The sequence below is a fragment of the Syngnathoides biaculeatus genome, chromosome 10, assembly GCF_019802595.1.
Source record: "Syngnathoides biaculeatus isolate LvHL_M chromosome 10, ASM1980259v1, whole genome shotgun sequence".
NCBI classification, from domain to species: Eukaryota; Metazoa; Chordata; class Actinopteri; order Syngnathiformes; family Syngnathidae; genus Syngnathoides; species Syngnathoides biaculeatus.
The window spans coordinates 15,776,120-15,802,655 of record NC_084649.1 but is presented as its reverse complement, the minus strand read 5'-3'; the positions used below and the strand labels follow the sequence as shown (position 1 = coordinate 15,802,655).

General features: G+C 42.4%; 2 protein-coding genes across 5 annotated transcripts; both read left to right on the top strand.

The window, feature by feature from the left end:
• The first annotated feature begins 221 nt into the window (after positions 1 to 221).
• lmod1b (leiomodin 1b (smooth muscle)) lies at positions 222 to 14,569 on the top strand. Of its 3 annotated transcripts, none has more exons than XM_061832855.1 (5): positions 222 to 1,466; positions 1,583 to 1,840; positions 5,717 to 7,014; positions 10,057 to 10,354; positions 12,111 to 14,569. In XM_061832855.1, the coding sequence occupies exons 1-5, from the start codon at positions 1,383 to 1,385 to the stop codon at positions 12,135 to 12,137; spliced, it is 1,965 nt and encodes a 654-aa protein (XP_061688839.1). In that variant the 5' UTR covers positions 222 to 1,382; the 3' UTR covers positions 12,138 to 14,569. The 3 variants fall into 3 exon arrangements, with proteins under 3 accessions (XP_061688839.1, XP_061688840.1, XP_061688841.1); XM_061832856.1 differs by having other exon boundaries at positions 1,336 to 1,466; positions 1,587 to 1,840; XM_061832857.1 differs by having other exon boundaries at positions 1,442 to 1,502; positions 1,587 to 1,840.
• Positions 14,570 to 17,212: 2,643 nt separating this feature from the next.
• timm17a (translocase of inner mitochondrial membrane 17 homolog A (yeast)) lies at positions 17,213 to 24,239 on the top strand. 2 transcript variants are annotated; one of them, XM_061833714.1, is made up of 6 exons: positions 17,213 to 17,330; positions 19,380 to 19,479; positions 20,472 to 20,535; positions 20,996 to 21,124; positions 21,213 to 21,323; positions 23,016 to 24,239. In XM_061833714.1, the coding sequence occupies exons 1-6, from the start codon at positions 17,305 to 17,307 to the stop codon at positions 23,090 to 23,092; spliced, it is 507 nt and encodes a 168-aa protein (XP_061689698.1). In that variant the 5' UTR covers positions 17,213 to 17,304; the 3' UTR covers positions 23,093 to 24,239. The 2 variants fall into 2 exon arrangements, with proteins under 2 accessions (XP_061689698.1, XP_061689699.1); XM_061833715.1 differs by lacking the exon at positions 17,213 to 17,330 and adding an exon at positions 17,719 to 17,838.
• The last annotated feature ends 2,297 nt before the right edge of the window (positions 24,240 to 26,536 follow it).

Below are 26,536 nucleotides of genomic sequence, written 5' to 3'. Positions count from 1 at the left end.
TACGAATATGTACCTATATTAAGGAAAAAAAAGAACCTGCATTTGTGAAAGTATATTAAGAGAAAATGCATTACATGACAAAAGTCTTCATCTAAACGAAAAAAGCCAATCCAGTCGAACGTTGAGGTCATCTAAGAGTAAAAAAAAAAAAAATGTCTTCCTTGTGAGAAGTTTAATTAAAATGGAGTCATAATGGTAAGAAAAAAAATCTTATGTTGAATATTATAAGTCTTAGTTTTATGAGAAATGTAAGTGTTTTTTTACGAGCATATTCCAGGATAAATTTTAGAATGAGTTTCTAAATTATTAAAGACGAAAATACAAACTCAAATTCATCCTTTAAAATACAATAATTTCACGAGAACAGCACAATATTAGTAGAATAATGAGAAGTTATTTTTACTGGCATAAATCTGTAACTTTACGAGAACAAAGGTGTCAGTTTATGTGAAAAATGTCAAAATAATCCATCCATATTTTGTACTGCTTATCCTCACACGAATTGCGGGCGTGTCGGAGACTATCACAGCTATCTTCGGGCAGGAAAGCGGGGGTTCACCCTGAATTGGTTGCCAGCCAATTGAAGGAGACGTATAAACAACCACACACATTCCTACCTATTGGCAATTTAGTCTTCAATCAACCTAGCACTAATGTCTTTGCCATATGGGAGGAAACCGTAGTACCCAGAGAAAACCCATGCAGGCACAGTGAAGACATACAAACTCCAACCGGCCAAGGCTGGGATTTGAACCCCAGTCCTCAAAACTGTGAGGCAGGTGTGCTAGCCAGTTGGTCAACGTTCCCGCGGTGGAATACCGGAATGGCAGGCTAATGCTTAGCATTGCTGTTGTGGTTTTAGAAGCAATGAATGTGAACACAAACAGCAGAGCAACACATGTAGACCTACAGTATCACAACGCTCACAGGTACATGCTCTTTATCTTTTGGGAAAATTTATGAAATTATAGCACCTCACTAATTCAGTTGTGAAATGTCTCCATGTGTCTGTCTTATACTGCCCCCAGGTGGCCAGGGTGTGCAGAGCAGAAGGATCTGCACAATGTTCATTGTATTAAAGCAAAAATATGGCATGAAACAAAGTAAACTCATAGCCGAAAGAGCTACTATATTTTATTTGTTATGCGTACATCTCATAGCTGTTGCTCATTCCCAAATATTGAAATTATCTTTTCAAGATAACGAGAAGGAAGTATAAAAATACATATACCCGGCGTATAACCTTCCCAAGAAAACAGAACAGGAATGAACAAAAATAGCAATTGTGTAATAAGAATTGTGTGTACAGTAACTCTGGTCTGGCACCTCAGTAAACTGCAGCCCTTCCCATTCCCTTGAAAGGAGCCCCCCGTCCTCTAAACATGGACATGCGCTTTCCCAGGATTCCAAAGAATGTCCCAGCCTCTCACCAGCCCACCGTCACGGGCCGCCCTCCTCGCAAGCATGTGAGTCCGGGATCCACGCCTCACTCCTTCTGGGACGTATGGAAATTATTTTACCTCGAAGCTGCTCGATATCCTGATTTTTAATTTTAAATTTTATTTTTTTTTCTATTTTCAAGCAAGATCTTTTATTAAGTATGTCCAGACGGAAGGTAAGAGGTCTGACTCGGATGGGGCGGCAGGTGAGCGAGGACCCGGACTTGGACACCCTGCTGTCCACGCTCTCCCCGGAGGAGATGGAAGAGCTGGAGAAGGACATGATGAAGGTGCCCGACGTCAACCCGGGGGACGGAGAGGTTGCCGTTCAAAGCCAGCGCGCCAGGGGCAACGATCGGTGCCAGGACGCCAAAAGCTGCCGAGAGGAGGGCTCGATCCAGGTACGTTCCTCTCGTTTTGCGTCTTATTTACGGACTACCGGTGACCACGTCTGCCTCGCAGCACGGGGGGGGGTTCTCGGTTCGGCTCTCGCATTCCAAAAACACGCATGTGAGGTTCATTGATGACTTTAAATTGTCCGTAGGTGTGGTTGTGAGTGCAAAGGATGTGCACGACTGTCGACCAGTCCAGGGTGGACCTCACTTGTTTTGCCAAAAGTCTGCTTGAAAGGGCAGGACACCGCTGTACAGAAATGAACGTGTGCACTAGTGCTGGACTATCTCTCTGGGCTGACAACTCGTCCAAGGTGTACCCCCCTTCTCTCGGGAAGTCAATTGAAATTGAAGACGAATATAAATTGTCTATAGGTGTGATTGTGAATGGTCATTTATCTATGTGTCTTGTGATTGGGTGGTGACCAGTCCAGGGTGGATCCCACTTCTCTTGCCAAAGGTCAGCTGGAACAGGCGAATGTCAATTGTCTCTTGATTACAGTACGAGTGAGAACGGTCATCTGTCTGTATGTGCCCTGCGACTGCCTGGTGTCCAGTCCAGGTTGTACCCCGCTTCTCTCACCAAATCAGCTGTAATTGAAGAATAGTCAAGATCGTTTATAGGTGTAATTCAGAATGTTAATTTGTCTTTATGTGCCCTGTGATTGGCTGGTAAGCGGTCCACGGTGGATCCCACTTCTCTTGCCAAAAGTAAGGTGGAATTACAGACTCCAACTTGTCTCTTGTCGTGAATGTGTCTGAATGGTCTTTTGTCTGTATGTGCCCCGTGATTGACTGGTGACCAGTCCAGGGTGTATCCCACTTCTCTCGCCAGATGGACTTGAAGAATCAATTGTCCTCAATTGTGAATGTGCGTACGGATGCTTGTTTGTGGATCCCATTCTTGCTAAAAGTCAGCTGGAACAGGAGAATCTCAATTGTCTCTTGATTACAATATGAGTGAGAATGGTCTTCCGTCTATATGTGGCCTGCAACTGCCTGGTGTCCAGTCCAAGGCTGTACCCCGCTTCTCTCACCAAATCAACTGTGATTGAAGACTAGTCCAAATCGTTTATAGGTGTAATTCAGAATGTTAATTTGTCTTTACGTGCCCTGTGATCGGCTGGTAAGCAGTCCGGGGTGGATCCTACTTCTCTTGCCAGGAGTAAGGTGGAATTCCAAACTCCAAATTGTCTCTTTTCGTGAATTACAATGTGAATCTGAATGGTCTTTTGTCTGGATGTGCCCCATGATTGACTGGTGACCAGTCCAGGGTGTATCCCACTTCTCTCGCCAGATGGAATGGCTGGAACTCAATTGTGAATGTGCGTGTGATTGGCTGACGCCCTGTTGAAGCTGTACCCTGCTTCTCTGGCTTAAATTTAGCCACAATGGACTCCAGCTCCGTCCTTAACTAATGACCCTAATGAGGACCTGCCATATAAAAAAAAAAAAAAAAAAAAAAAATGGACGGATAGGATGTAACGTCCAGCGCTGATGACCATGTGACGTTTGTGAGGGCGGATTGAAGCAAGAGGCCAGCTGGATCCGTTAGATTCTCAAAGGCGTTGCTTTGAGCCACCAAAAATATTGTTTACCCCTCTGAGGGATGATTACATTTGACATTCAACTCCTCCTAAACAAACCCCACTTCTGAGAGTTGATATTCCCGTAAATGCGCTTTGATCTGATTTGGTTTGGACCACTGTAGTCCACCGCGGAGTCGTTTCTAGTGAATGTGCTCAGTTCGGCGTATGGCTCCTTAATCCCGGGCCCTGGTGGAATTCCTCGCTTGATCGCTCCTACGCTCACTGCCTTTTAAGGATGCGTACGCTCGCCTGGCGTGCCTCTGGGCTCGCAAATCAAACACTAGGCAAACCTGTGCCATAAAAAAAAAAAAAAGAAGAAGAAGAAGATGGCCGCTATAAACACACAAGCCGCTTAGCAGACGGATGAGGAGCGGCGGTCGTAAAGGGAGGTACACACATATAGATCATCAGGATGACTTTTGGCATCTTTTCCACCCTTCTGATCAAAGTCAGTAAAGGTGTGATTATTGGATGTTTTCAAAAGATTGTCCTGAGGTGTAGGGTGTGTACACTACATTTCCTCCCACAATTGGTCAGAAAAGGGTCAGAAATGTTTAAAGTGGGGTTCAAAGTGAGGAAAGGCCTCATTGCCATTATTGTCAACTGTGTCTGAAAGATTGTCCCGAGTTGTTACCTTTGGGTGCCGAGTGCTTTCAGTTAATTCTTCCTCCCTGATCTCTTCTGAGTACATTTGGGTCATAAAGTTCTACCGTAAAGTGGGATAAACGCATAACAATAATCAAGTGTAATTTGAGCTGCTTCCAATCAAAGTCAGCAAAAGCCCAAATATCGGTTATCTTCAAAATATTTTAAGTGTTTATCCTGTTGTGGGGTGCGTGTTAAGAATGTTTTTTCCTCACCTAATCTGCTCAAATAAACAGTTGAGGCAATGTTGAACCTGCTCACTATTTATGATAGCAAATCCTAATGTGTGCGGTCAACAGTGAGTTGGGCCAAACCACAAACTTTTTTTTTTTTTTTTTGTAATCTACAGTAGTCACCATAGTTCGTTAAATATGTTAGCAAAGTACAGGACATGTATGAGGACAGCAGAACAATGGTGAGATATGCCGTAGGTGTGTCAAAAGAATTTAAGGTGGAGGTGGGACTGTATCTGGGATCCGCGCTGAGCCCCTTCCTGTTTGCGGTCGTAATGGATAGGCTGTCAGATGAGGTTAGACTGGAATCCCCTTGAACCATGATGTTCGCAGATGATATTGTGATCTCCAGTGAAAGCAGGGAACAGGTGGAGGAACAGTTAGAAAGATGGAGGTACGCTCTGGAAAGAGGAGGAATGAAGATTAGCTGAAGTAAAACAGAATATATGTGCATGAATGAGAGGGAAGGAGGCGGAAGAGTGAAGCTCCAGGGAGAAGAGATAGCAAGGGTGGATGACTTCAAATACTTGGGGTCAACAATACAGAGGAATGGACAGTGTGCTAAGGAAGTGAAAAAAAAACAGGTCCAAGCAGGGCGGAACAGTTGGCGGAAGGTGTCTGGTGTTTTATGTGACAGAAGAGTTTTCGCTAGGATGAAGGTCAAAGTTTATAAAACAGTGGTGAAGCTGGCTATGATGTATGGATTAAAGACGGTGGAACTGAAGTGACAACAGGAAGCAGACCTGGAGGTGGCAGAAATGAAGATGTTGAGGTTCTCACTCGGAGCAGCTTGGATAGGATTACAAATGAGCTCATTAGAGGGACAGCCAAAGTTGGATGTTATGGATACAAAGTTCGAGAGTGCAGACCTCGATGGTTTGGACATGTCCAGAGGCAAGAGAGTGAGTATATTGGTAGAAGGATACTGACCATGGAGCTGCCAGGTGAAAGAGCGAGAGGAAGACAAAAGAAAAGGTTGTTGGATGTGGTGAGGGAAGACATGAGGGCAGTTGGGGTTAGAGAAGAAGATGGAGGAGATGGGCTTAAATGGAAAAAGAGGCCATGCTGTAGCGACCCCTAACGGGACAAGCCGAAAGAAAAAGAAGAAGAAGATAGCAGTCACCAAAGCTCCTGTTAAAGATCAGTCTTGGTAGAAGAAACACCTAGAGCAGAATTGTGCCCCAATGAGATTTGGTTCTGTATGTGTTTGTCACCTGGAGTCCACCACACATGACAGGAACAGAACACAATTCACACTTTTTTTCTCTCATCATGTGTGGAGTCCCTTATGTTTAAAAATTGGTTAAGTCCTTAAAAAAAAGGGATGTTTGTACTGCACTTCAGGCTTGACTGGCATGAACTTTGGCTGTCTGGTTCAACTGTGGATTAAATATGTTCATATTTGTTCCCCCACACAGGTCAAACAAAAGAATGAAAGCCAGAAGCGTGATAACCCGAGGCAGACGAGCCAAAGCCAGGAGGGCAATGAAGACGCAGGACTCCAAAGACGAGGAGAAAACGAGGGCAAAGATGATGAGGGGAAAGTTCCAGAATCCTTAAAGGAGGAACAAAGTCAGCTTTCCAGTGACCTGAAGGATAGTTGCAAGGAGAAAAAAGTATGTGAGGACAGCAGGATGAGAGACAAGAAGCAAAACCGCGAGAGCAAAACGAGGGACGTGATCAACAAGCTGCAGGAGGAGAAGAAGAAGGAGGACATCCGTAGGGAAGATTGCAGGAGGAGGGACGACACCAAGACCAAGGACATCATCTCCAGGCTCCGGGAGAAGAGCGAGAAAGAAGGCACCAAGGAGCGGGTGCGGCGATCCGACAGCTTCAGGACGCAGGGGCTGGTCTCCAGGATGCTGGAGAAGCAGAACAAATCCCAGGAGAACCCGGTTCCCGTGGAGAAGAACCTTCAGGATGACGATAAGAACAAGAAGATTGCTCGACGAGTGGAACGACAAGCCTCTCAGAGGGAGGAGGGAATGAGAAGAGAGGAAGAGCTGCTCCACCACAGCGATCACCTAAAAGAGAAGGAAGCAGAAGAGGAGAAAGTGGACAACCAAGAAAAACTTAGCAACTGCGTGGCCCCGACCGCCAAAACAAAAGAAGAAGAGGCCGCCGATGAAGACTCGAGCATGTTCGACGAGCTCCTGGAGCAGGTCCGTGGCGATGACCCGTCCTTGGTGGAGCTCAACGTCAATAACTCGGAGGTGATCAAGACCAAGACGCTCATTGAGCTGGCCGAGGCGCTGCGGAACAACACTCATGTCAGAAAAGTGGCGCTGGCCAATTGCCGGGCCGACGACCACGTGGCGTACGCTGTCGCCGGAACGCTGCGCCACAACGCCACCATCACCAGCATCAACCTGGACTCCAACCATCTCACCGGCAAAGGCATCTTGTCCCTCATCCAGGCGCTGCGCTACAACGCCACCCTCACAGAGCTGCGCTTCCAGAACCAACGGCACATCTGCGGCGGCAAGACGGAGATGGAGATGATCAAGGTGCTGAAGGAGAACACCACCCTGCTCAAACTGGGCTACCACTTCGAGTTGGCCGGGCCCAGGATGACCACCACTAACATCCTGAGTCGTAACATGGACCGCCAGCGGCAGAGGCGCTTGCAAGAGCAGAAGCAGGCCCAGGCCGCAAACGGAACCGATAAAAAGGATGTTCTGGAGGTGCCCAAGATGGGTGGCGGAGGGTCCCTGAGGTGTGTAGTAGGAATCGTATTGGCCAATTAAGCAAAAGGCGTCAGTACCATTAATTGCATTTTGATGTCACAAGATTGCAGCAAAGGGCCACTTTTCTCTAAATGAACTCGTTCCTTGGCATCAAGATGGTCTACAAAAAGATAGAATACAAGATTTTTTGAGCAACAAAAAAAAAATCTGAATCGATGCCTTGGCGCATGTTGAACCGGTTCATTGTACAGTTGTGCCTTGTGATACTCTGCTTACGAGTTTTTCGCAAAACGAGCAGTCATTTGGCCGAATTCCTGCCCTGACATGCAAGATCAGACTTACCATCCAAATGCTTAACCTCACCACACTTTACATAAACAGCAGTTTGGCAAATACTGAATAATTAATTTAAAAACAATATTCAAGCTCTCTAAATGCGACTCCCGAGGTCAGATTAAACGTGGAAAAAAAGACAATTATTTGTGTATTTCATCATTCAAACAAGAGCCTGAAGACAGGCACGCTCTGCTAGCTTAATGCTAATGCTAACTAGCAACTATGTTGCAGTGCGTTACCCTTTCCAACCTTCCGATCAAAGTCAGGAAAGCCTGATTTCTGAATGTTTTCAAAAGATTATCCTGATTGTTCAGCAAAATGTAGACCACCGGTGTCAAACTCATGGTCCAGGGCCCAGATCTGGCTCATCTTATCATTTTATCTGGTCTGGGGAGGCAGATGAAATGCTTCAACTTTCATGATTCTTGCTAAAATACACCCTAAAATATCAAATTTTAAATTATAATAAATGTTAAGAAATTTCAGCATCATTTTTCTGTGAACAAAGTCCTTTTTAAAGTTACATGAACAATCGTTAAAATATTATCTTTGGCTTTGGATTTCAAAAGTACTTATCCATCAACTTATTGTGTATAAGTACGAATATGATAAGCCAATTAAACATTTAACATTAAACACGGCTCTCTGCTCACAATTTGCCCACGACAAAAATAAGTTTGATACCCTTGATATAGACGGACTATACAGCAATGCTCTGTCATGTACAGTATCTTCTGAGAAGGACTAATATTAGCGCCACACTGACGACCTCAGAGAGGTGTTAGACATTATTATGAATCCCACTTGGGTTCTAGGCACTGCAGCACACACCCTGCTGCAATATGATTGGCTGCTCCATTCGGGCCAGAAGTGCCTGGAACACATGTGAAATTCATAATAACTCCTCTATGAATAGTATATCCATGCTTGTCTTCTGCTGCTCCCAGGTGGCTAAAACGGGCACACGCAAAGGGGCAACATTTAAATTCATGTCGTCTGACAACAACTCTATAATTGTATTTAATGATGTCATTATTTTTGAAAGTACAATATTGTGGAGTGTTATTTTTCTTCACAAAAGTACAGATCATTTTTGTTTTATAGGTGACGACTGGAACAGATTAAGGCCATTTACGTTCATTTCAATTAGAAAAGATGACTTGAGATATGAATGTTTTGCGTTTCGAGTGGCACCGGTGTATCAGTCATCATCCAGATCATGGGAAGCCGCAAAAATTGAAACAAGGCAACTGATTTCTTGTTGTTGTTAAAAGACATTGCACCTTTACTCTGAAAGGCTTCTTCAGTTGTCATTTTTGTGCTGTGGACTGCGGATTTCCATATTGCGCATAACTATCTATGTTTCTAGTAGGTGTGTCACGCGTGGTCAACTGTAACTTTAAGATTACTGACTCCACACCCAAAAACTTTCAACCGAAGAAGCCTTCTAGAGTAAAGGTTAAACATTTTTAACCATGACAAAGAGTCCAGTTGCCTGTGTTCAACTTTTGTGTATTACAGACTAATTAGCGCCCTCCCAAAAAATGTTTTGTAATTCCCTAATGATACAACAAGTTAGCAAAAATATGTTATGTACAGCACTTTTGTCTAAATAAAGGTCTCAAATGGCTCCCCTGGTACCAAGATACCACCAGATGGCACCAAAGCAAAACTGTCATTGCTTTGGCTTGAGCGCAGAAACGGTTGAAAGCAGAGGATAGGTTCGGAAAATAATTTTGAAAATGGGATAATTTGCAAATGCTGAACAGCAGAAGTGGAGGCTTTTAATGTATTTAATATATTAGTATATAGTAGTTCCTTCTCTTAGAAGGCTTCCAATTTAGGAGTTTGGGACAAACAGTTAAAAATGCAAAATGAGGGCGCTCGCAAGGAGCTGCTGTAGGCCATAACTCACACCAAGACGCTCACACCATGACCAATCCCTCCAATTGTGCCAACCCGACTTCCAGCTTCTGATGTCATGTGCCAGGCCACGCCCCTTAAAGGCACACATTCACAGATGCAACAGGATGTATAATAAATTCACTTTATAAAGTTGATTTATTTCCATTCTCTTCTATAATTTTTAATTTATATTTTTATACAATACACTGAGTAATTCCTTCAGTTACGAGTGACCTTTACCTTCATGTTTTTTTTTTTTTTTTTTTTTTTTAATTAAGAGCTCTTGACGGGCTGATTTTTCTGCTTTAACTTTGAGCGCTGAAACTTCGGATACGAGCGCCGCATAGTGGCAGGTGCCTGAACCCACATCACATCAAGGAGAATTTTAGCAGACAATTAAATATTTTTCAAAAAGGAGGTTTTGTGGTCTTTGCCACTCTCATTTGAAAGGTACTGTCAAACTAAACAAAGACAAGTAATTGTGTGTCTTTTTAAAACTACATAGCCTGCACTAGCTAGAATACATTCAGAAACTCCACAGGCACGCAAGCTAACAATTAGCTGATATGTGGTGGTGGTGTTACCCTATAAACCACTATCTGAACACAAACGGTGCAGCAACACTTGTAGACAGATAACCATCCCTACACGCATATATTCTTTATCCGCTGTGAAGAGCAACAGCACATAACCTCGACGTCACAACCACAGACAACATGGATGCCTGTGTAAATTGTCCCATGGTAAACTTGAACAGAACGGGTGATCCCCACTTCTAATTGTTATTTTGCCGCAATCGCTGAGCTCAAGCAATAATTTCTCGGTTCCAGAAATTCCTCAACATGGAGCTCTCCAAAGGCGTCCCCCAAACCGTCGCCGATGCCGTCGCCGATGCCTTCGCCCAAGTTGAGCCCCAAGAGGGGAGCAGGGGCCCCTCCGCCGCCGCCCCCGCCCGGTGGGGGGCCTCCGCCTCCTCCGCCTCCCATGCTGGAAGTGGACTCCCTGAGGAACTCTTTGACACCAGTGTCACGAAGGAGTCTGGACGGGAAGAGCCGAGGAGGTGCAAAGAACTCCAGGGACCAGCTGCTCGCCTCCATCAGGGGGAGCAACATCCAACAACTCAAGAAGGTACGTCCCCTCTCTCGGGAAACCAAACTTAGCATATTTCGCAAACACCAAAAAAAGTCATGAAACAAGAATGCAAAATCATTTTTGTCAACTGAAATGTAAACTATAAACGAGATTTAAAAACTGAAAAAATTGAATTTTCTGTTCCCAAATCTAATTAAAACAAGCTACAATTACAACAAAAAATGTCCATCTTTGGATTTATTTCATACATAAGCTTTTTGAATTCTGCAGGTTGTTGTCCTTGTGTGATTTTAAAATGGTATCTTTTGTTGAGTTTCAACACAGTGGTGCTTTGAGATACGAGTGACTTGACTTTCAAGTTTTTCAGGATAAGCGCTGTCCACCATCTTTTTTTTTTTTTTCCTTTTGTCTTTGATTTGCGAGCTCAGACTTGAGATACGAACACTGCATTGTGCCAGGTGCCTCAACTCATTTCACACCAAGTCGCAGTTTGGGAGATATAATTAATAAGCATTTCCCACCAAAAAGAGGTTGAATCTTACTATTAAACCAAGAGAATCCCACTTTTTGGATTATAATCAACCACACTAATGCTCCTATGTGGATACTAACATGTAATGGGAAACTCCATATGCACAAATGCTAAAAATTAGCAAGTGGTGATGTTGTTATCCTTTGAAAACTGAACACAAACAATGCAGCAACACATGCCGAAAACCATACAACAAAGCTCACAGACATATATTCTTCATCCTCCGTGAAGACCAACTAATATTACTGCCGTACTGAGAAGCTAAAAGAGGAGCTGAGCCTCCAGTACTTTGTATTCATGTCTGTCTTATAGAGCTCCCGGGTTGTGAAAGCATGCAAACCAGAATAAGCAGGACAATTGGAGTGTGACAAAAATGTAATAAATAATGAAAATGTTTTTACTGTATTTAATTCTCCATTTACAGTTAGTTTTTTTATGAATTACGGTGGACCTCCGCATGCTTGCAGTTCGGTACACTCAGATTAACGCTTTTTTTTTAAATTGCAATTGTTTTCCTTTTCAATTTTTTTTCTTTTTTTTGGGGGGGGGGTTAGTATAATCCCCAAAACACTGTCCCTTGTTATATTACGGTAATTCCCGGCCTACAAACTGCGACTTTTTTCATAGCCGCCGCACTAGTTAGTATTAGCACCGACGCGCAAGTTAGCGTTAGCGCCGCCACGTTAACATTAGCACCACCGCGTTAGCGTTAGCACCGCCGCGTTAGTATTAACAGTGCAGTGTTAGCATTAGCACCGCTGCGCTAGCGTGAAACTCTTCCTGTGTACCGAGGCTTATCACCAGGTGCGCTCTGTAGGCCGGGAATTACGGTAATTGAACAGTGATGTAATTTTGATGTGGCTAAATATGATTTCCATCTTTTTTTTATTTCCTAATTTTAACAACATACACTGATACACAAGTAGCAGGACATTTCATTGCTGCACAAAGCGTTAAAAGTCCCATGACGACAAAGTCGTAGGTTCTCTGTAAATTGGTCATTTGGAAGATGAAATGCTGTCGACTTCCAGCTTCAAACGTTAATGCAAAGTAGAAAAGTCAGCCCTTCAGTTCAACGCCTGCTGGAAAGTATTTATAGTCCCGTTAAAAACTGATATCAAAACCATTGCGAGAAAATGCAGAGTTCTGTTGTTTCTGCACCAGACAAAAATCCATCATATCACGGGACCGCCATGTTGGAACACTGCGTTGCTTTCCACATCCCGAGTCCGTTGACGCATTTTTGTCATCTCACAACAGGTCCCCGTGCCCAAGTGGCTGCAGTGACTTTTCCCCCCCGCTGGTGTCTGGAACTTAAGAACGTGGGAGAACGGACATCTCACCGCAAGCAGATAAACACTCCCAGGGGGCCGGGGCCCGTCTCGGGGGAAAGACCACCAGGCCGCTTTATTACCCTGAGTCCTCCCCACGGAACACTGGACCAAAAAGGAACCCTTTAGAGAACGGGTGCCATTTTGTGGTCGTGGCTTCCTATCGCTCTTCGCTGGTCAATTGTTATTTGCACTAATTGGTACTATATGAAGTCCATAAAACAACATATTGGCTCGCGTGTGAATATGAGTGCCTGAGAAAACAACTAAAGCAGGGTACACACATACTGACTGACAGTGCCTCCCAAACTAGATTCATGTTGTAGTACCAAGACTGAACTGTGAGAGGCAGCATGGTGGAAAAAAAATAGTAGAAGAAGATTTTAGTAGCTATGCTGTTAGTTTATCTATTAAAGGGGAAATCCAGTGGTTTGCATGAACAAAGTCTCCAATAGGTCATGTAATATGTACTCTATTTTGACTATGTAATGTTAAATCATCTCTCATTTAATAGTGTTTTGAGAAGATTTTTATCGACAATTACGAATTTTCAGGGGCACTGCCATTTTCACGAGTCACGACCTCCGTGGGTGGATGTGACGTGTCACGTGCTGTTCCAAATGCTTGGTTACAAGCGACACCATTTATGCCCAGATCTTAATTTCTCGGATTTATCCTCATATGATGAAGAATTAGAAGTATCACTTGATCTGGAGCTTGAGCTTCAGGGAGCGAGCTAACGGGCTCCCCAACTCCAGAAGCTCAGCTAACGGCCTCGCCGACCCTGAAGCTGAGCTAACGGCCTCCCCGGACGCCGAAGCTTGGCTGACAGCCTTCGCAGACCCTGAAGCTGGGCTCGCCGCCCGCCGCCAGAGCTTGCTCATCAGACTCCGCGTTATTTCCGTCCGAAGAACCATCTGCGGCTGCCGGCCCGGAGTTCCGGCGGTCTTTGTTTACGCACTTATGTTGCACGTAGGCATGCGAGTAGTCAGACTCCGTCGAACCATCCAAATATTCCACATTATTTACAGCCACAGGTTCAAATCTGTATGGAAGTATTCCTCCGACTTCCTGATTATTCGATACTGCCATTTCTTCATCAGATGAGAATAAATCTGAGAAATCAGCGTAAACGGTGTCCCATGTAATCGAGCGTTTGGAACGGCACGTAACACGTCACATCGGCCCGTGTAGGTCATGTGACTCAGCGCCCCTGAAAATTTGTAATTGTGGATAAAAATCTTCTCAAAACACTATTAAATGAGAGAGGATTTAACATCACATTGTCAAGATAGAGTACATATTACATGATCTATTGTATACATTGTTTTAATTTTTAAGTACATTTTCAACAATTTTAATTCTCTACCCTCACCGTTTTCTGAGCAAATCAGGAAGGAAAAAAATCACTGTCAGCACAGGATAATCACCTAGGATCATCTTTTCAATATATCTGTTCAGCTGGCCTTTGCTGGTTTAATGGGAAAGAAAAGAAAATACTTAAATTTGGGCCACTTGTCGGTATGCGCGTACCCCGCTTTAAACATTTCCAATTACCGTAATTTCCAGCCTTAAAGCTGTGACTTTTTTCACACTCTTTCAACGGTGCGGTTTATGCGGTGGTGTGGCGCTAGCGTTAGCTTTAGCGCACCTGGTTATAACCTCTAGCGCGCGGCACTAGCGTAAAATTCTTGCTGTGTACCGAGGCTTATTAACCAGGTGTGCTCTGTAGGCCGGGAATTATGGTAGTGGCCCTTAGCGATTTCCGCATGGATCGGGTCGAAAAAAAAGACTCAATTCGCACCACAATATGATCCCTGAGGCTAATCTGACACATCTGATAATCGGGCCTTTGCTGACTTTGATCCTAATTGGTGAAAATATTCACGTTTGGCCCAATTGTCAGAACGCGTGTACCCCGCTTTAGCCATTTGGACCACCGTCAGTGCGGCCAAACCGGGATGGAAATATCAGGGAATAAACCAGCACGGGGGGCCGACTTCAAGGAAGCGACGCAACGTGGCTACGGGAAAGAGAACGTCAAGGATCGTGCGTCTCATGTCAACAAATCTCAGGCAAAGTTGATTTGGAAAAGCGCCATGAAGGAATTTGATCTGGGCAATAATTATTATGTTATCAGGAAGTAGAAATCCATGAGTCTTGTACAGAATTTCTCTAGCTACCAGGATTGCTAATCGTATGTAACATTCATGTAATATAGCTTGTGTTTTTCAGGCTTATATGACGCTTCCTGTTGATTGATGCCATATTTTTTTGAGTGAATGTCTTTTCTTCAACGTATATTGTATTTTATTTTTTTCATTTGCGATGGCACGCCTTTCTTACAGAGCCTGTAAGTCTTTAATAAAAACGCCTCACTATGCTGTCCTTGACTTGTAATGGTCTTCAGTATAGATTTGTATTAGACGCTATTATTGAAGTAATTGTTCAACACTTTCCGAGCTAGGTGACTTGTGCATTTATGTTAAGAAGAAATGGTACTTTTACTCCATTACGGTAATCTACATGCCATGCGCTACTTTCAGTCAATAATTGTGTGTGCACTCTATTTTTAGACCTATTTCAACTTCCCCATCGGGCGCTGTAGCTCCAATCCACCGTTTAAGACTGAATTGTCCATAGGTGTGAATGTGCGATTGGCTGGTGACCAGTCCAGGGTGTACCGCGCCTCTCGCCCAGAGTCAGCTGGGATTGGCTCCAGCACACCCGCCAGCTGATAAGCAATGCGGAAAATGAACGAAGGAATAATATGATTGAGGAATGTCTGACTTTGCACAAACATATTTTATTTAGTTATGCCCGCCCTTCCCCCCTGCAAATGGACAAAGAAAAATCAATAGAACTTTCATTTTCATGTGAATGTGGCAGCACGGTGACCCAAATGGCTAGAACGTTGGCCTCACCGTTCTGACAATCGGGGTTCAAATCCCGGTCCAGCCTGTGTGGAGTTTGCATGTTCTCCCCGTGCCTGCGTGGCTTTTCTCTGGGTACTACGGGCTTTCCTCCCACATCCCAAAAATACGCAACATTAATTGGACACTCTAAATTGCCCTTAGGTGTGATTGTGACTGCGACTGTTGTCTGTCTCAACCAGTTCAGGGTGTACCCTGCCTCTTGCCCGTTGACAGCTGGGATTGGCTCCAGCACTTCTGCAACACTCGTGAGGATAAGCGACTCAGAAAATGGATGGTTGGCTTTGAATATCTGTCCATAGCTATTATTTGATACTTATCGTTTCTTAATGGCAGTATAGGCATCCTGTCACATTAATGTGATGTCATCCAATTTTGTCTATAGTTTAATAAAACGAAAAAATATTATACATCCATTTTCTTTCCCGCTTATCCTCACTAGGGTCGTGGGAGTGCTGGAGCCTATCCCAGCTGTCAACGGGCTGGAGGCGGAACCCTGCACTGGATGCCAGCCAATCACGGGGCACATTGAGACAGACAACAGTCGCAATCACACCTTGGGGCAATTTAGCGTGTCTAATTAATGTTGCATGTTTAGTACCTGGATAAAACCCACGCAGGCACGAGGAGAACATGCAAACTCCGCACAGGTGGGGCTAGTATCGAACCTGGGACGTCAGAACTGTGAGGCCAACGCTTTCCAGCTGATCCACCGTTCTGCCAACAAAATCTTAAATGTTTCCAATTTTTTCAAAATGTGTAAATTTGTAATAAAAATGAAAATGCTTCTGAAAAGTTGCACTGCAAATAATAAATGTAGGGGAAAATAATTAAAAAAAATAAATATATGTAGTTTTCATTGGCCAGCAACAAAGCCGTTTTCTTAGGGAATAGCACTTAAAAAAAAAAAAGTGCAAATTTGCTATATGTCATTGGTCTGACTGACTTTATTACCTCTCCCACGTCTGAAGGGCTCCATTCGCATCTGATCTTATCACGTTTATGCGTTTGCGTGGTTTGTTTCCTGATGGGAACCGGGTGGGATATGTCGAGCGCGCAGACAAGAAGAGCCGCAGCAGCAGAAGGCCAGTTTACATCTGACTTTGCACGGCCCTCAGCCTGTCCAGCCACGAAATGTCTATATTTGGTCATTTCTTCTATGGAGGACGCTCGGGCTGTACAGTAATTCATTCCTTTGCGGTTCCGAATAGTAGGCCGCCGGCCAGCGAGCGCCGTCCGTCGCTGCGCTGTGTCGACTGTCTGCAGCAAAGATTGCTGAGGAATGAAAACATCGGGGTTTCAGTCTGTGCGCCGCGACTCCAAGAATATGCCGTCGAAAGTATGCACATCCAGGACTGTATTATCTTGTTATTAATAACAGGCTTCACTATAGTTATAACACCCAAATGTCGAAGAAGCTTTTCAAATTTCATATGTAAAGTCATAGCATGACTTCTATGGATAGGGTTCCAATTATGCCATCTTGTGTGTCACAGAGGTCAGAGGACATAGGTGATAGGTGAAGCCTGAAGTTTTTTTCTATCGTTAATTTAGGGTTAGGGTTAAACCTATCCATAGATAAAGCTTGTCATTTCCCTCATACTTAAGACTCCTAGAAAAACACATTTTATATTTAACTAGAGAGAGGCGGGATGGTGACGGACTGGGGAGCACATCACAATTCTGAGCCCCCTAATTCAAATGGAGTGAGGTTTAGATGTTCTACCCATGCCTGTGTGGTAAAGAAAAAAAAATGGTGGTCTATTAATTCAAAATTGCGGTAAGTGTGAATGTGAGTGCGAATACTTGCATGTGCCCTGATTGGCTGGCAACTATTTCGGCTATGACAGCTGGGGTAGGCTGCGGCTCCCATGTAACCCTTGTGAGGATTAGCGGCTCAGTTTAATGGCTGGATCATCGATGAATGGATTTATCAGAATCAGATTTATTGGCCAAGTGTGTAAAAACACACAAGGAAAATTTCTCCGCCAATCAGTGCTGCCCTGGTACGACGTTCAGAATGTCGTATTTAGTACTCATAATGAAAATGAAAATAAAACTGCCTCATTTTTTTCATCACTGCGAGTCTTTAATGATTGTGGACTTTCCTGTCATTGTTTGTGCACCTGAAGGCGCCATAAACGCTTCACGTTTGCGTCATTGCGTCAGAGGGAGCAGCAGGAGAACAAAATGGAGGAATATGCCAGAGAGCCGTGGTGAGTCCTGTGGGACACAAATAATCGCGTTATTGGAACGTTTTCTTTGGCACAGCGCGTCACTGCGTCCGTGAGAAGTCACCCGCACGAAAATGTTGTGATTTTTTTTTTCATTTGATTTGTTTTTGTCACTGTTTCCCGCGGCACCCAGCAGGGACCGGCTCCCTTGTAGCTCAAATGCTAAATTGCCATCAGATTACGTTAGCCGGGCGACACCGAGGCTAAAAGCACGTTGTTGTGACCTTGCGGACTTAGCACCTTTGCTTATTCACGCCATTATGTCATCACGTCATTTTTTACTTTTCTCGTCCAGTTTTATCGCACAAAATGGACTACGACACATCGAACACTTATATTGACGTTTTTTTTTTTTTTTTTTTTTAGACCGGTGGAGGACGTGTGAGCTTTAGCTATTTGATAAGCTAACTACTTGGGACGAGTGAGACCTGACTGCACAGTATGGCAAAAGTTGTTGTCAGTCACGTTGTAATCAGAAATGTGGGGGCAAGTAAGTGCACGTTTTAGCCCCAAGTCACCGTGACAATTACCAACCGAGTCCTGTATTGAACCTGAACAATGCAAAGCAAGTCAAATCATTAGTTGGGTTAAGCAAGTCATCATAACTTTGGTTGCACAACCTTGCACAGTCACAGCATATATTCGCACATTACCTTGAAAACGTAGATTTTTCCACCCGTAAACAGGCAAGGCTTGTAATACTATCTCTCAAAATTGGTGACTTTTGCCTGAAACTGGTCAAATAATGAAATCTGAGTCCCCAACTCTGGCATTTAGTGTTTAATCATCAAAATCCTTCCCACATTTTTAAGCAGCTTCATTAAACTGACATTGGAATGATGGAAGATGTGACTTTGGACATAATTGTCCTGTAATATTGCACGTCTTATCCATGTTGACAGCCAAAACATGCTTCTTGTGGGTTTTATAAATTGATATTGCAATTTATGCTGTCAAGCCTAACTGTTCACAGGGCTTAGGGGCCACGACCGAATAGAAATTATTGACATCCCTAAAAATGTTTAGAACACTTGAACAACATTTTCAAACCCTCCATACAAAAATGACTACGTAAATGCACTGGCTATTTCACTTGCCACTATACATGCACTAATCTGTTGTCATATTGGGATGAAAATTGATTTTATATTAATGGCTGTGGCTAACCTGTTAGCCAGTTTCCCTTTTGAGGGACTGTGTGAGTTGTGGCCATCAGTGTATCATTGTGGTTATGCGTTTATCTTCTTATTGTTTGTTCAGTAGAATCATTAAAAGCACCCCGGAGGCTGTGTCTATCCTTGACCACTTCTCGGGGGCACTACAAAACATTATAACCAGCAACAATAGCATCTATTAAATTAGCTAACATCATTATATTACTTTCTTTGTTGATGATTTGTAGAGATGCTGTTGAGGTACACATTGTATCTTTTTCAAGTGCAAAATGCTTCCACACTTTGGACATTCTGTTTTGTACGCATTCTTTCCTTCTGTCTCTCTGCTTTCGCGGCAATTTATTTTGAAACGGACATGTGCATACAACTGCACTAATGTTGGTCCACATGGAAAAAGCATCGCTGCCAATCTTCGAAGCTGATATTTTACATCAATCTTTTTTTGTAATAGAATTATTCAAGTTGTTTGAATAATCATTGCAGCCCTATTGAATCATCCATTCATCCATTTTCTAAGCCACTTATCCTCAAAAGGGTCGCAGAGAGTGCTGGAGCCTTTCCCAGCTATCAACTGGCAGGAGGCGGGGTACACCCTGAACTGGTTGCCAGCCAATCGCAGGGCACAAAGAGACAAACAGTTGCACTCACAATCACACCTTGAGGCAATTTAGAGTGTGCAATTAATGTTGCATATTTTTGGGGTGTGGGAGTGGCCTGAGAAAACCCACGCAGGCACGCTGCGCTGGTGGGCCCGGGATTGCGCTCCATCTGTTCTGCCGTTCCGCTCCTATTGAATCAGTGATATATTTTTTTTCAAACTGTATATGGAAATGAAATCCTTTGTCAATATTTTCAGTCCCTGGAGGATTGTGGACGACTGTGGGGGTGCGTTCACCATGGGCGCCATTGGCGGTGGAATATTCCAAGCAGTGAAAGGCTTCAGGAACGCACCTTCGGTAAGACCAGTCACAACGCTGTATGTAATTTTTGGACGCCAAACTATTGACTGAAATTACTTACATTATTTAATTACTTACACTGAAATAATGGAATTGATTTCTATCCTTTTATTCAAATGCAGGACATTATTTTAAATTGACAGGTAGGAAAATACACAAACCTAAAATGATTGTGATTCATTGGTTTGGTCTGTATCATAGAGAAAATAAGCACAAATATTTATCTTTTTCCAAAGTGAGAGTTGTTTGCAAATGCCTTATCTTGATTAAACACAAAGATAACCAGTCTGCTTTCATGGAGGACTACAGAAATCTGAAAATATTTACTGTTGAGATGCTGTAATTCAAGGATGTGGACAAGTTTCAGCTATGTAAAATTTAACAACTATTAGATTGTCTAAATACTTGTCAGTTAATCAAATAATTGTTGTACCTCTACACACTACACTATGTGCATGTGGTACAAAAAACACAAATGTCCCCTGGCACTGCATCAACAACTTAACCACACAATCACATATAGTGCCATTTAACAAAACCTAATACTTTAAGGTCATACCAGTCTGGGCATGCTGCAAAAGTAAATGCAGCTCTGCTTACCTTTTGGCTTTGGCAGCAGGGGAGTCTGTGTGTCTCTGTATGTCAGATAGTGTAGTCCGGCGAGAGGAATCTGCATGTTGCCTGAAAGTGGCTCTCGATCTTCCCCCACCCGAAGTGCCCAAATTATCAGCGGAGAAACTTGCCAAAAGGCGGGGAGGAGGGGGGTGTTCTCTAAATTAGCCAGCCTTTGACATCACAATGTGCCAAGATTTAGAACGAGTCACTTGCAAACACATTTTCAAAAATTGGTAGATAGAAATTATTTGCTGTGACTCCACATACACAAATATTTTTACACGTCTTTCAAAACTAATTAATTCCATGTATCCTCTTTAAAGATTCTCCTTTCAAGAGAATGAAAATGTTTTGATTGTCACTGTGTTCTGCAGGGAATGAGTCACAGAATGAAAGGCAGCATGACTGCCATCAAGACCAGAGCGCCACAGCTTGGAGGTAAAGTCTTATTCTCATTCCGCCCCAAAATATAAGGACCAGATTCTTGGTCATCCAATTTTATCGCTCATCATAATTGGCCAGAGTTTTCCCGATTCAAACACCGCTAAATTCTTTTTAAATTCTTCTTTCTTGAATCAGTAAATGCCCTTCAGTGTTGGAGTCACTTGGACTTGTGTCCTAATGTCATTGTTCCGCGCACTGGAACTCTGACACCATGCCACATGTTCTTCCTGTCGTCATTTTTTGTTGTCGTAAACATGAAGGTACCAAAAAATAAGCTATTTTATTTGTTGTATATTTTTAAAATGAATCATGCCATAAATCGGTTTCTGGATTTTTTTTTTTTTTTTTTTTTTTTTTTTCCTGCCAAATATCAACGATCGTCATGGACCTCCAAAATTAACATCAATCCGTCATCTACTTGCGATGTTGAACGTCTTGTTTGTGCGGTCTGCAGGCAGCTTCGCGGTGTGGGGCGGCCTCTTCTCCATGATCGACTGCGGCCTGGTGAAGGTGCGCGGGAAGGAGGACCCCTGGAACTCCATCACCAGCGGCGCCATGACAGGAGCCATCCTCGCCGCCAGAAGTCAGTGCACAAATGTTTTTGCAAATGATGTGACTGAAGTTGGCCTTAGCACACACACACTAACACGCGTAACTGTGCCTCCATGCAGACGGGCCAGTGGCCATGGTGGGCTCTGCAGCCATGGGGGGCATCCTGCTGGCCTTGATAGAGGGCGCCGGGATCATGCTGTCTAGATTTGCTTCGTCACAATTGCCCACAGGTAATTTCGTCTGCCATTTATTTTATTTATTGTGAAATCATTTCATTTGTTTTCATTCTTTTCCCCTCCCCTTTTTTTAAAAAAAATAGCTAATTTTTGGTACAGCAGCAGTATCCTAGACTTATGAGTGTGCCAACCTAGCAGTTTTTCACATTCCATTGTTAACCCACAATTTGGGATATAAGCAGGCACACATCCAATATGAAAAAAAAACATACGTACAGTACCGTAATTTCCGGCCTACAGAACGCACCTGCTTATAAGCCTCATCCAGTACATTTGTGTAGGAAATAACATTTGGTACATACATAAACGTGTGTAGAAGCCACAAGTGCCCACATTGAAACACGAGATATTTACAAAGAAAGATGGGAGACAGAAAGAGTTTTCAAAGTTTTAATACCTTATCTTATCTTAACAAAGCAACAACACAGTAGCACGAACAGGGCTGTTTAAAAAAAAAAAAAAAAAAAAAAACATACCAGTCAAAAAAATAAAATAAAACAACCATTGTAGCTACTAGGGCCGGTTAAAAAAAAACATACCGGTAAAAATCACGATAGACACAGCGCTAACGCTAGCGCAGTGCTAACAGAGCCGGTTTAAAAAAAAAAAAAAACATGCCGGTAAAAGTCACTTCCTCGCCACATTGATTCCACAGTCTCACTCTTACCTTTTCCGCTCTAGTGCGCCCTTCCGGCCGTTAGAAAAAATATACAAATTAGTCTCATCACCGCATAAGCCGCAGGGTTGAAAGCATCTGAAAAAAGTTGCGTCTTATAGGCCGAAAATTATGGTAATTACACTTTAGGAAAACAGATTTCTTTCCATTATCCTGATACAATAAAATGGTACTGTACTTGATGCTGGGTTTTGGGGTGGCTCGAACAGATAAATGGCATTTCAGTTAATTTCAATGGAGAAATTTGATTTGATACACAAGGAAATTGAGTTACAATCTTGGTCATGGAACAAATTCAACTTTTAAATCAGTCTATGACTGTATTTTGTTGTTTTATGATCCATTTCCTATGTTGTCAGAAAATACAAAAGATGTGATGTATGTCCTTCTAACTGTCCTCAGTTATGCGTTGCCTCTATTTTTTATTCAGATAATAATAACACATCGTGTAAATATAGTTTTTTTTTTGTACTCAATTACGTCAGATTTTTTTTCATTTTTAGTTGACTTTTAAATAAAACAAATGTACATGGGTTGAGGTATTGACAACAGATGTGACTTGGTTCCTTTTTATAACTTGGGCAAGAAAAAAAATCTGTAATGCCTAAAATGGATAGTGACGATTTTATATTTTTTATTTTCATTAGTTCCATAATTATTTGGATATTTCTTTTTTACGTTGATTTCAAAACAACAATTCCCCAATCCCATAAAGAAAAATCTGTGACTGACAAGGTACAAATAACCTCACCCATTGGTTTTTAATGTTCATAGTTCCTAAGAGTGTGTTTTCTTGACTTATTTCAGTACATTCTTTTTCATTTATTGGTCATGGAGGGACCGTGTACATGAATTAATATTTTAACAATAAAAAGTAAATGCATTTCTAGCAAAAAAATAATACACATAACATGCTTAAAGAGCGGCAACATTGCACAATTTATAGCTAATTGGCATGTAATGACAACATAGACTGCAAACATCTGGATTTCTCTGTATATGTGTTTCAGGTCCTCAGTTTCCGGAGGAGCCAGCCCCCGCCTCCATGCCCGCCGCCCCCTTTGGAGACTACCGACAATATCAGTGAGAGGATCGGTCTCCTCTCACACCTTCTTAGGCCTTTTTTTTTTTTTTTTTTTTAATTTCTCGCTGGAGTTACAGTTGAAATGGAGATGCCACACACATGCACACGTAACCATAGAAACGACTACACCCCCCTGCGCTTACCACATGATGAACTGAGACTGGACAGTGACGTCTTCATTTTCATGCAGAATACACGTGGCGTTGTTTTCTTGAGTGCAGCAGAACCTCCAAAAGGATACACAAAGACAAACACATCCCTCTTTTGGGCCTTTTTTTTTTTTTTTAAACATACGCTATCAACAAATGACAAGTGATATGATATTTGTCCCTTTTTAAAGATCGATTGTGGCCACTCACCCTCTGTGGTAAATTTTGTGAATTGTATTGCTCATGTTGTTTTGAGCAGCTGTGCGTGGGGGAATGGAAAGCCCAGAAAATACACAAACATCGCAAGCTTTTGGTGCCAAGCTTTATCCAAAAATTACAATTGGAGTGAAAATAACGCATTCAAATAATAAGGGACATAATTTGCGTATGTAATGAAGTGAGCGGCGAGGCATGCCTATGTCACGGAAAGCTCCATTTCTGGTTTTATCGCTACTTTTGAGGTACATTTTTCCACAAAATGTCGGTCAAAGTCGACGTTCGTAATTGGAGGTTGCGCTGTAATGTGATTTCTGTTATTTTAGGTGTTATTTTGTCATATGTATCTGTAGCCCAGTCGCTGCAGGGTAAGGCCTGGTGATCTGGTTGAGTTGTCGAATGGCGCGAAAAACCACACTAAGTGTGGTTAATTTATGATATTACTTTAGTGTATTGTATATACATTTACAGAGTCCCCATTGTGTTTGCTCATTTGCCTTAAATTGAACAAGTCCTTAAACTTGCTGTGGGCCTGTTGTTGGATAAAATACGACTATTCCAGTTGGTTTCGTAGGGATGTATTTATTTTTACAATGTAAACAGTCAATAAGGTGTTTTATGCAGAGGATCTTTTTGGCATTCAAAACACAAAGATCTTTTGGAGGAAGGCAAAATCGCAAAAGGTGCTGCGATTGAATGGAGGAACTCATCCAGGGGGTCGTTACATCATGTATTCAATCTATATGAGAGAGTGTATTATAAGACAATAAACTGAAATGTTTTAATGTGTGTTTTTATCGGAGTGGGAAGGACAAGGGTTCCCCGTTCCTCCTGACTGGATAAAAGATGTCGTTGTAATTAGCCGCTAGAGGGCAGCCGTCGCAAACAAAACTTTTCCGTGGAGTTTGTTTTATGGAGAATTTGAAGTCCGCGCAAGTTGTAGTCTTAACACGCTGAAGCCGTACTGCATTCGTATCCATCCATTTTATTAGCCGCTTATCCTCAAAAGCGTCGTGGTGAGTGCTGGTGCCTATCCCAGCTGCCAACGGGCAGGAGGCGGGGTACACCCGGAACTTGTTGCCTGGCAATCGCAGGGCACATAGAGGCAATCAGCCGCACTCACAATTACACCGAGGGGCAATTTAGAGTGTCCAATTAATGTTGCATGTTTTTGGGATATGGGAGGAAACCGACGCAGGCACGGGGAGAACATGCAAACTCCCGAATCGAACCCGGGACCTCAGAATTGTGAGGCCAAGCCTTTCCAACTGAGCCTCCGTGCTGCCCACTGCAGTCGTAATTACACTAAATGTCTCCATTTATCAAATAAAAAGCCTTTAATGTCATATGCTGTGCATACGACGAAATAGTGAGTGCTTCTCCACAAGGTGCAATAAAATAGAATAAAAATCAAAGAACATCTTGGGTTGAAAAAAAAAACAATAGATAAAACATCAAGGCACAGTTGTTGTTAAAATAAATCAACACTTGTAGGCTATATATATATGAAATAACCACATTCAAAACAGCATGTAGGGCAGTAACTGATTATACCTCTTGGAACCACACAATTTTCTTCAAATGCTGCACGTTACATATGTTGACAATCTGATAAGATTCCTCATAATGCTGAGTATGACTGGAATGCCAGTTAAACTTGAGTACAAAATTTTGAAAATTGTATGATGGGTTCCTGTAAATGTGTTTTTTGTCTGTGGAAAAAAAGCCTTTTATGAGGACAATTTTGTGCACCATGGCCTAAATATAATATGGCCTAGCTTTTCAGGTGGAAAAAAAAAAAAACTAAAATCAGAATAAAACTTTATAGCTTCATTATTTTTGAACATATCTCAACTTTTTGGTTTCATCCACTACTTTGTGACCCCCTTCTCTGATTTCAGTTAGAAATGTCCACCAATAAGATTGCACGGGAAGAAATTCAGAGGCGTTCTCCAAGTCGATGTGACAAAATTACTGTGACGTTTCAAATGGCGTCATTTGCCTATAAAACTATTTCATCCTGGATTTATTTATCATGAAGGATTTTTGAGGCTTGGCACGGTTGCAAGAGGTGAAATAGGTGTCAGCGGGCCCATGACCCAAACATGGATGGATTTTAGAGGTGTTTAAGGTGCTGTGTAAGTGCATGGACACACACACACACACAAACTGAACCACGACATGAGGAAATTGATCATAATATAAAGCATTTTTGTTTTGCTGGCATTACACCCTTCAAGTCTACTGTTCAACATCTGAAACATGTGATCAATAGGGTTTAAGTCTGGGAATTTGGACTTGTATATATCAGTAATCTACACTAATGCAGTAATGCTTACGGTTACAATATTCACATTAAATTACAGCTGTGTAAGTAGTTCATTGCGGTCCATTTGTAACCTCGAAACAGGAACTGTTGTAAATCTTTAAAAGAAAAAAAGGAAAGAAAAATAAAAGCGTCATTAGACTTGACCGTCACGTCGTAATGATTTGAGGTTTATGAGCTTCCTCAGACTTTCAAAGTTGATTAAAAAAATACAGAAGTATAAAAAGACTTGGTCTTGTCCTCATACCCACTTCTCTTTTTGTCCCACTTTGAGGACTGCTGACTCGATTTCACAATAAGGAAAATAGTCAAATGCGTCATAAAGACACTTCTTGACTATTTCCCCTAGAACAAACTAATTCGGCCTCACAGCATCTGACTTGCAAAAGCAAATGCCGGCTTTTACGTAACTAGCAGTGGAAACAGTCGACCACAGAAATGCAACATATTATAACAAGATGGGCATTTTTTCCATTTTAGTGTTTAATCTGAAGAAAAAAAAAAAAAACGGATTTGGATGGACCATCAGTGCTGCATTGCACGAAAAACAAGTAAATTCCTTACAATTGCACTGAAATGAGAAAATTAAAAATGATGAAAATAAATGTCCATCTAATAGCTGTGATTGTGCTGCAAAATTAGTACAATATTTTTAAAAGCTGTTTGACAAATTAAATGTCTAAAAATATATGCAATATAACTACAAGCTCTAATGATAATAGAATTAAATAAATGAAATAATCATGTAATAAATAA

Excerpts from the sequence above, each read along its gene's own strand:
- lmod1b (XM_061832855.1), top strand. The coding sequence starts at position 1,383 with ATGGACATGCGCTTTCCCAGGATTCCAAAGAATGTCCCAGCCTCTCAC. Across the intron at positions 1,467-1,582 it reads GCCGCCCTCCTCGCAAGCAT|CAAGATCTTTTATTAAGTAT; the intron begins GTGAGTCCGGGA and ends TCTATTTTCAAG. Across the intron at positions 1,841-5,716 it reads GAGAGGAGGGCTCGATCCAG|GTCAAACAAAAGAATGAAAG; the intron begins GTACGTTCCTCT and ends TCCCCCACACAG.
- timm17a (XM_061833714.1), top strand. The coding sequence starts at position 17,305 with ATGGAGGAATATGCCAGAGAGCCGTG. Across the intron at positions 19,480-20,471 it reads GCTTCAGGAACGCACCTTCG|GGAATGAGTCACAGAATGAA; the intron begins GTAAGACCAGTC and ends TGTGTTCTGCAG. Across the intron at positions 21,125-21,212 it reads AGCCATCCTCGCCGCCAGAA|ACGGGCCAGTGGCCATGGTG; the intron begins GTCAGTGCACAA and ends GCCTCCATGCAG.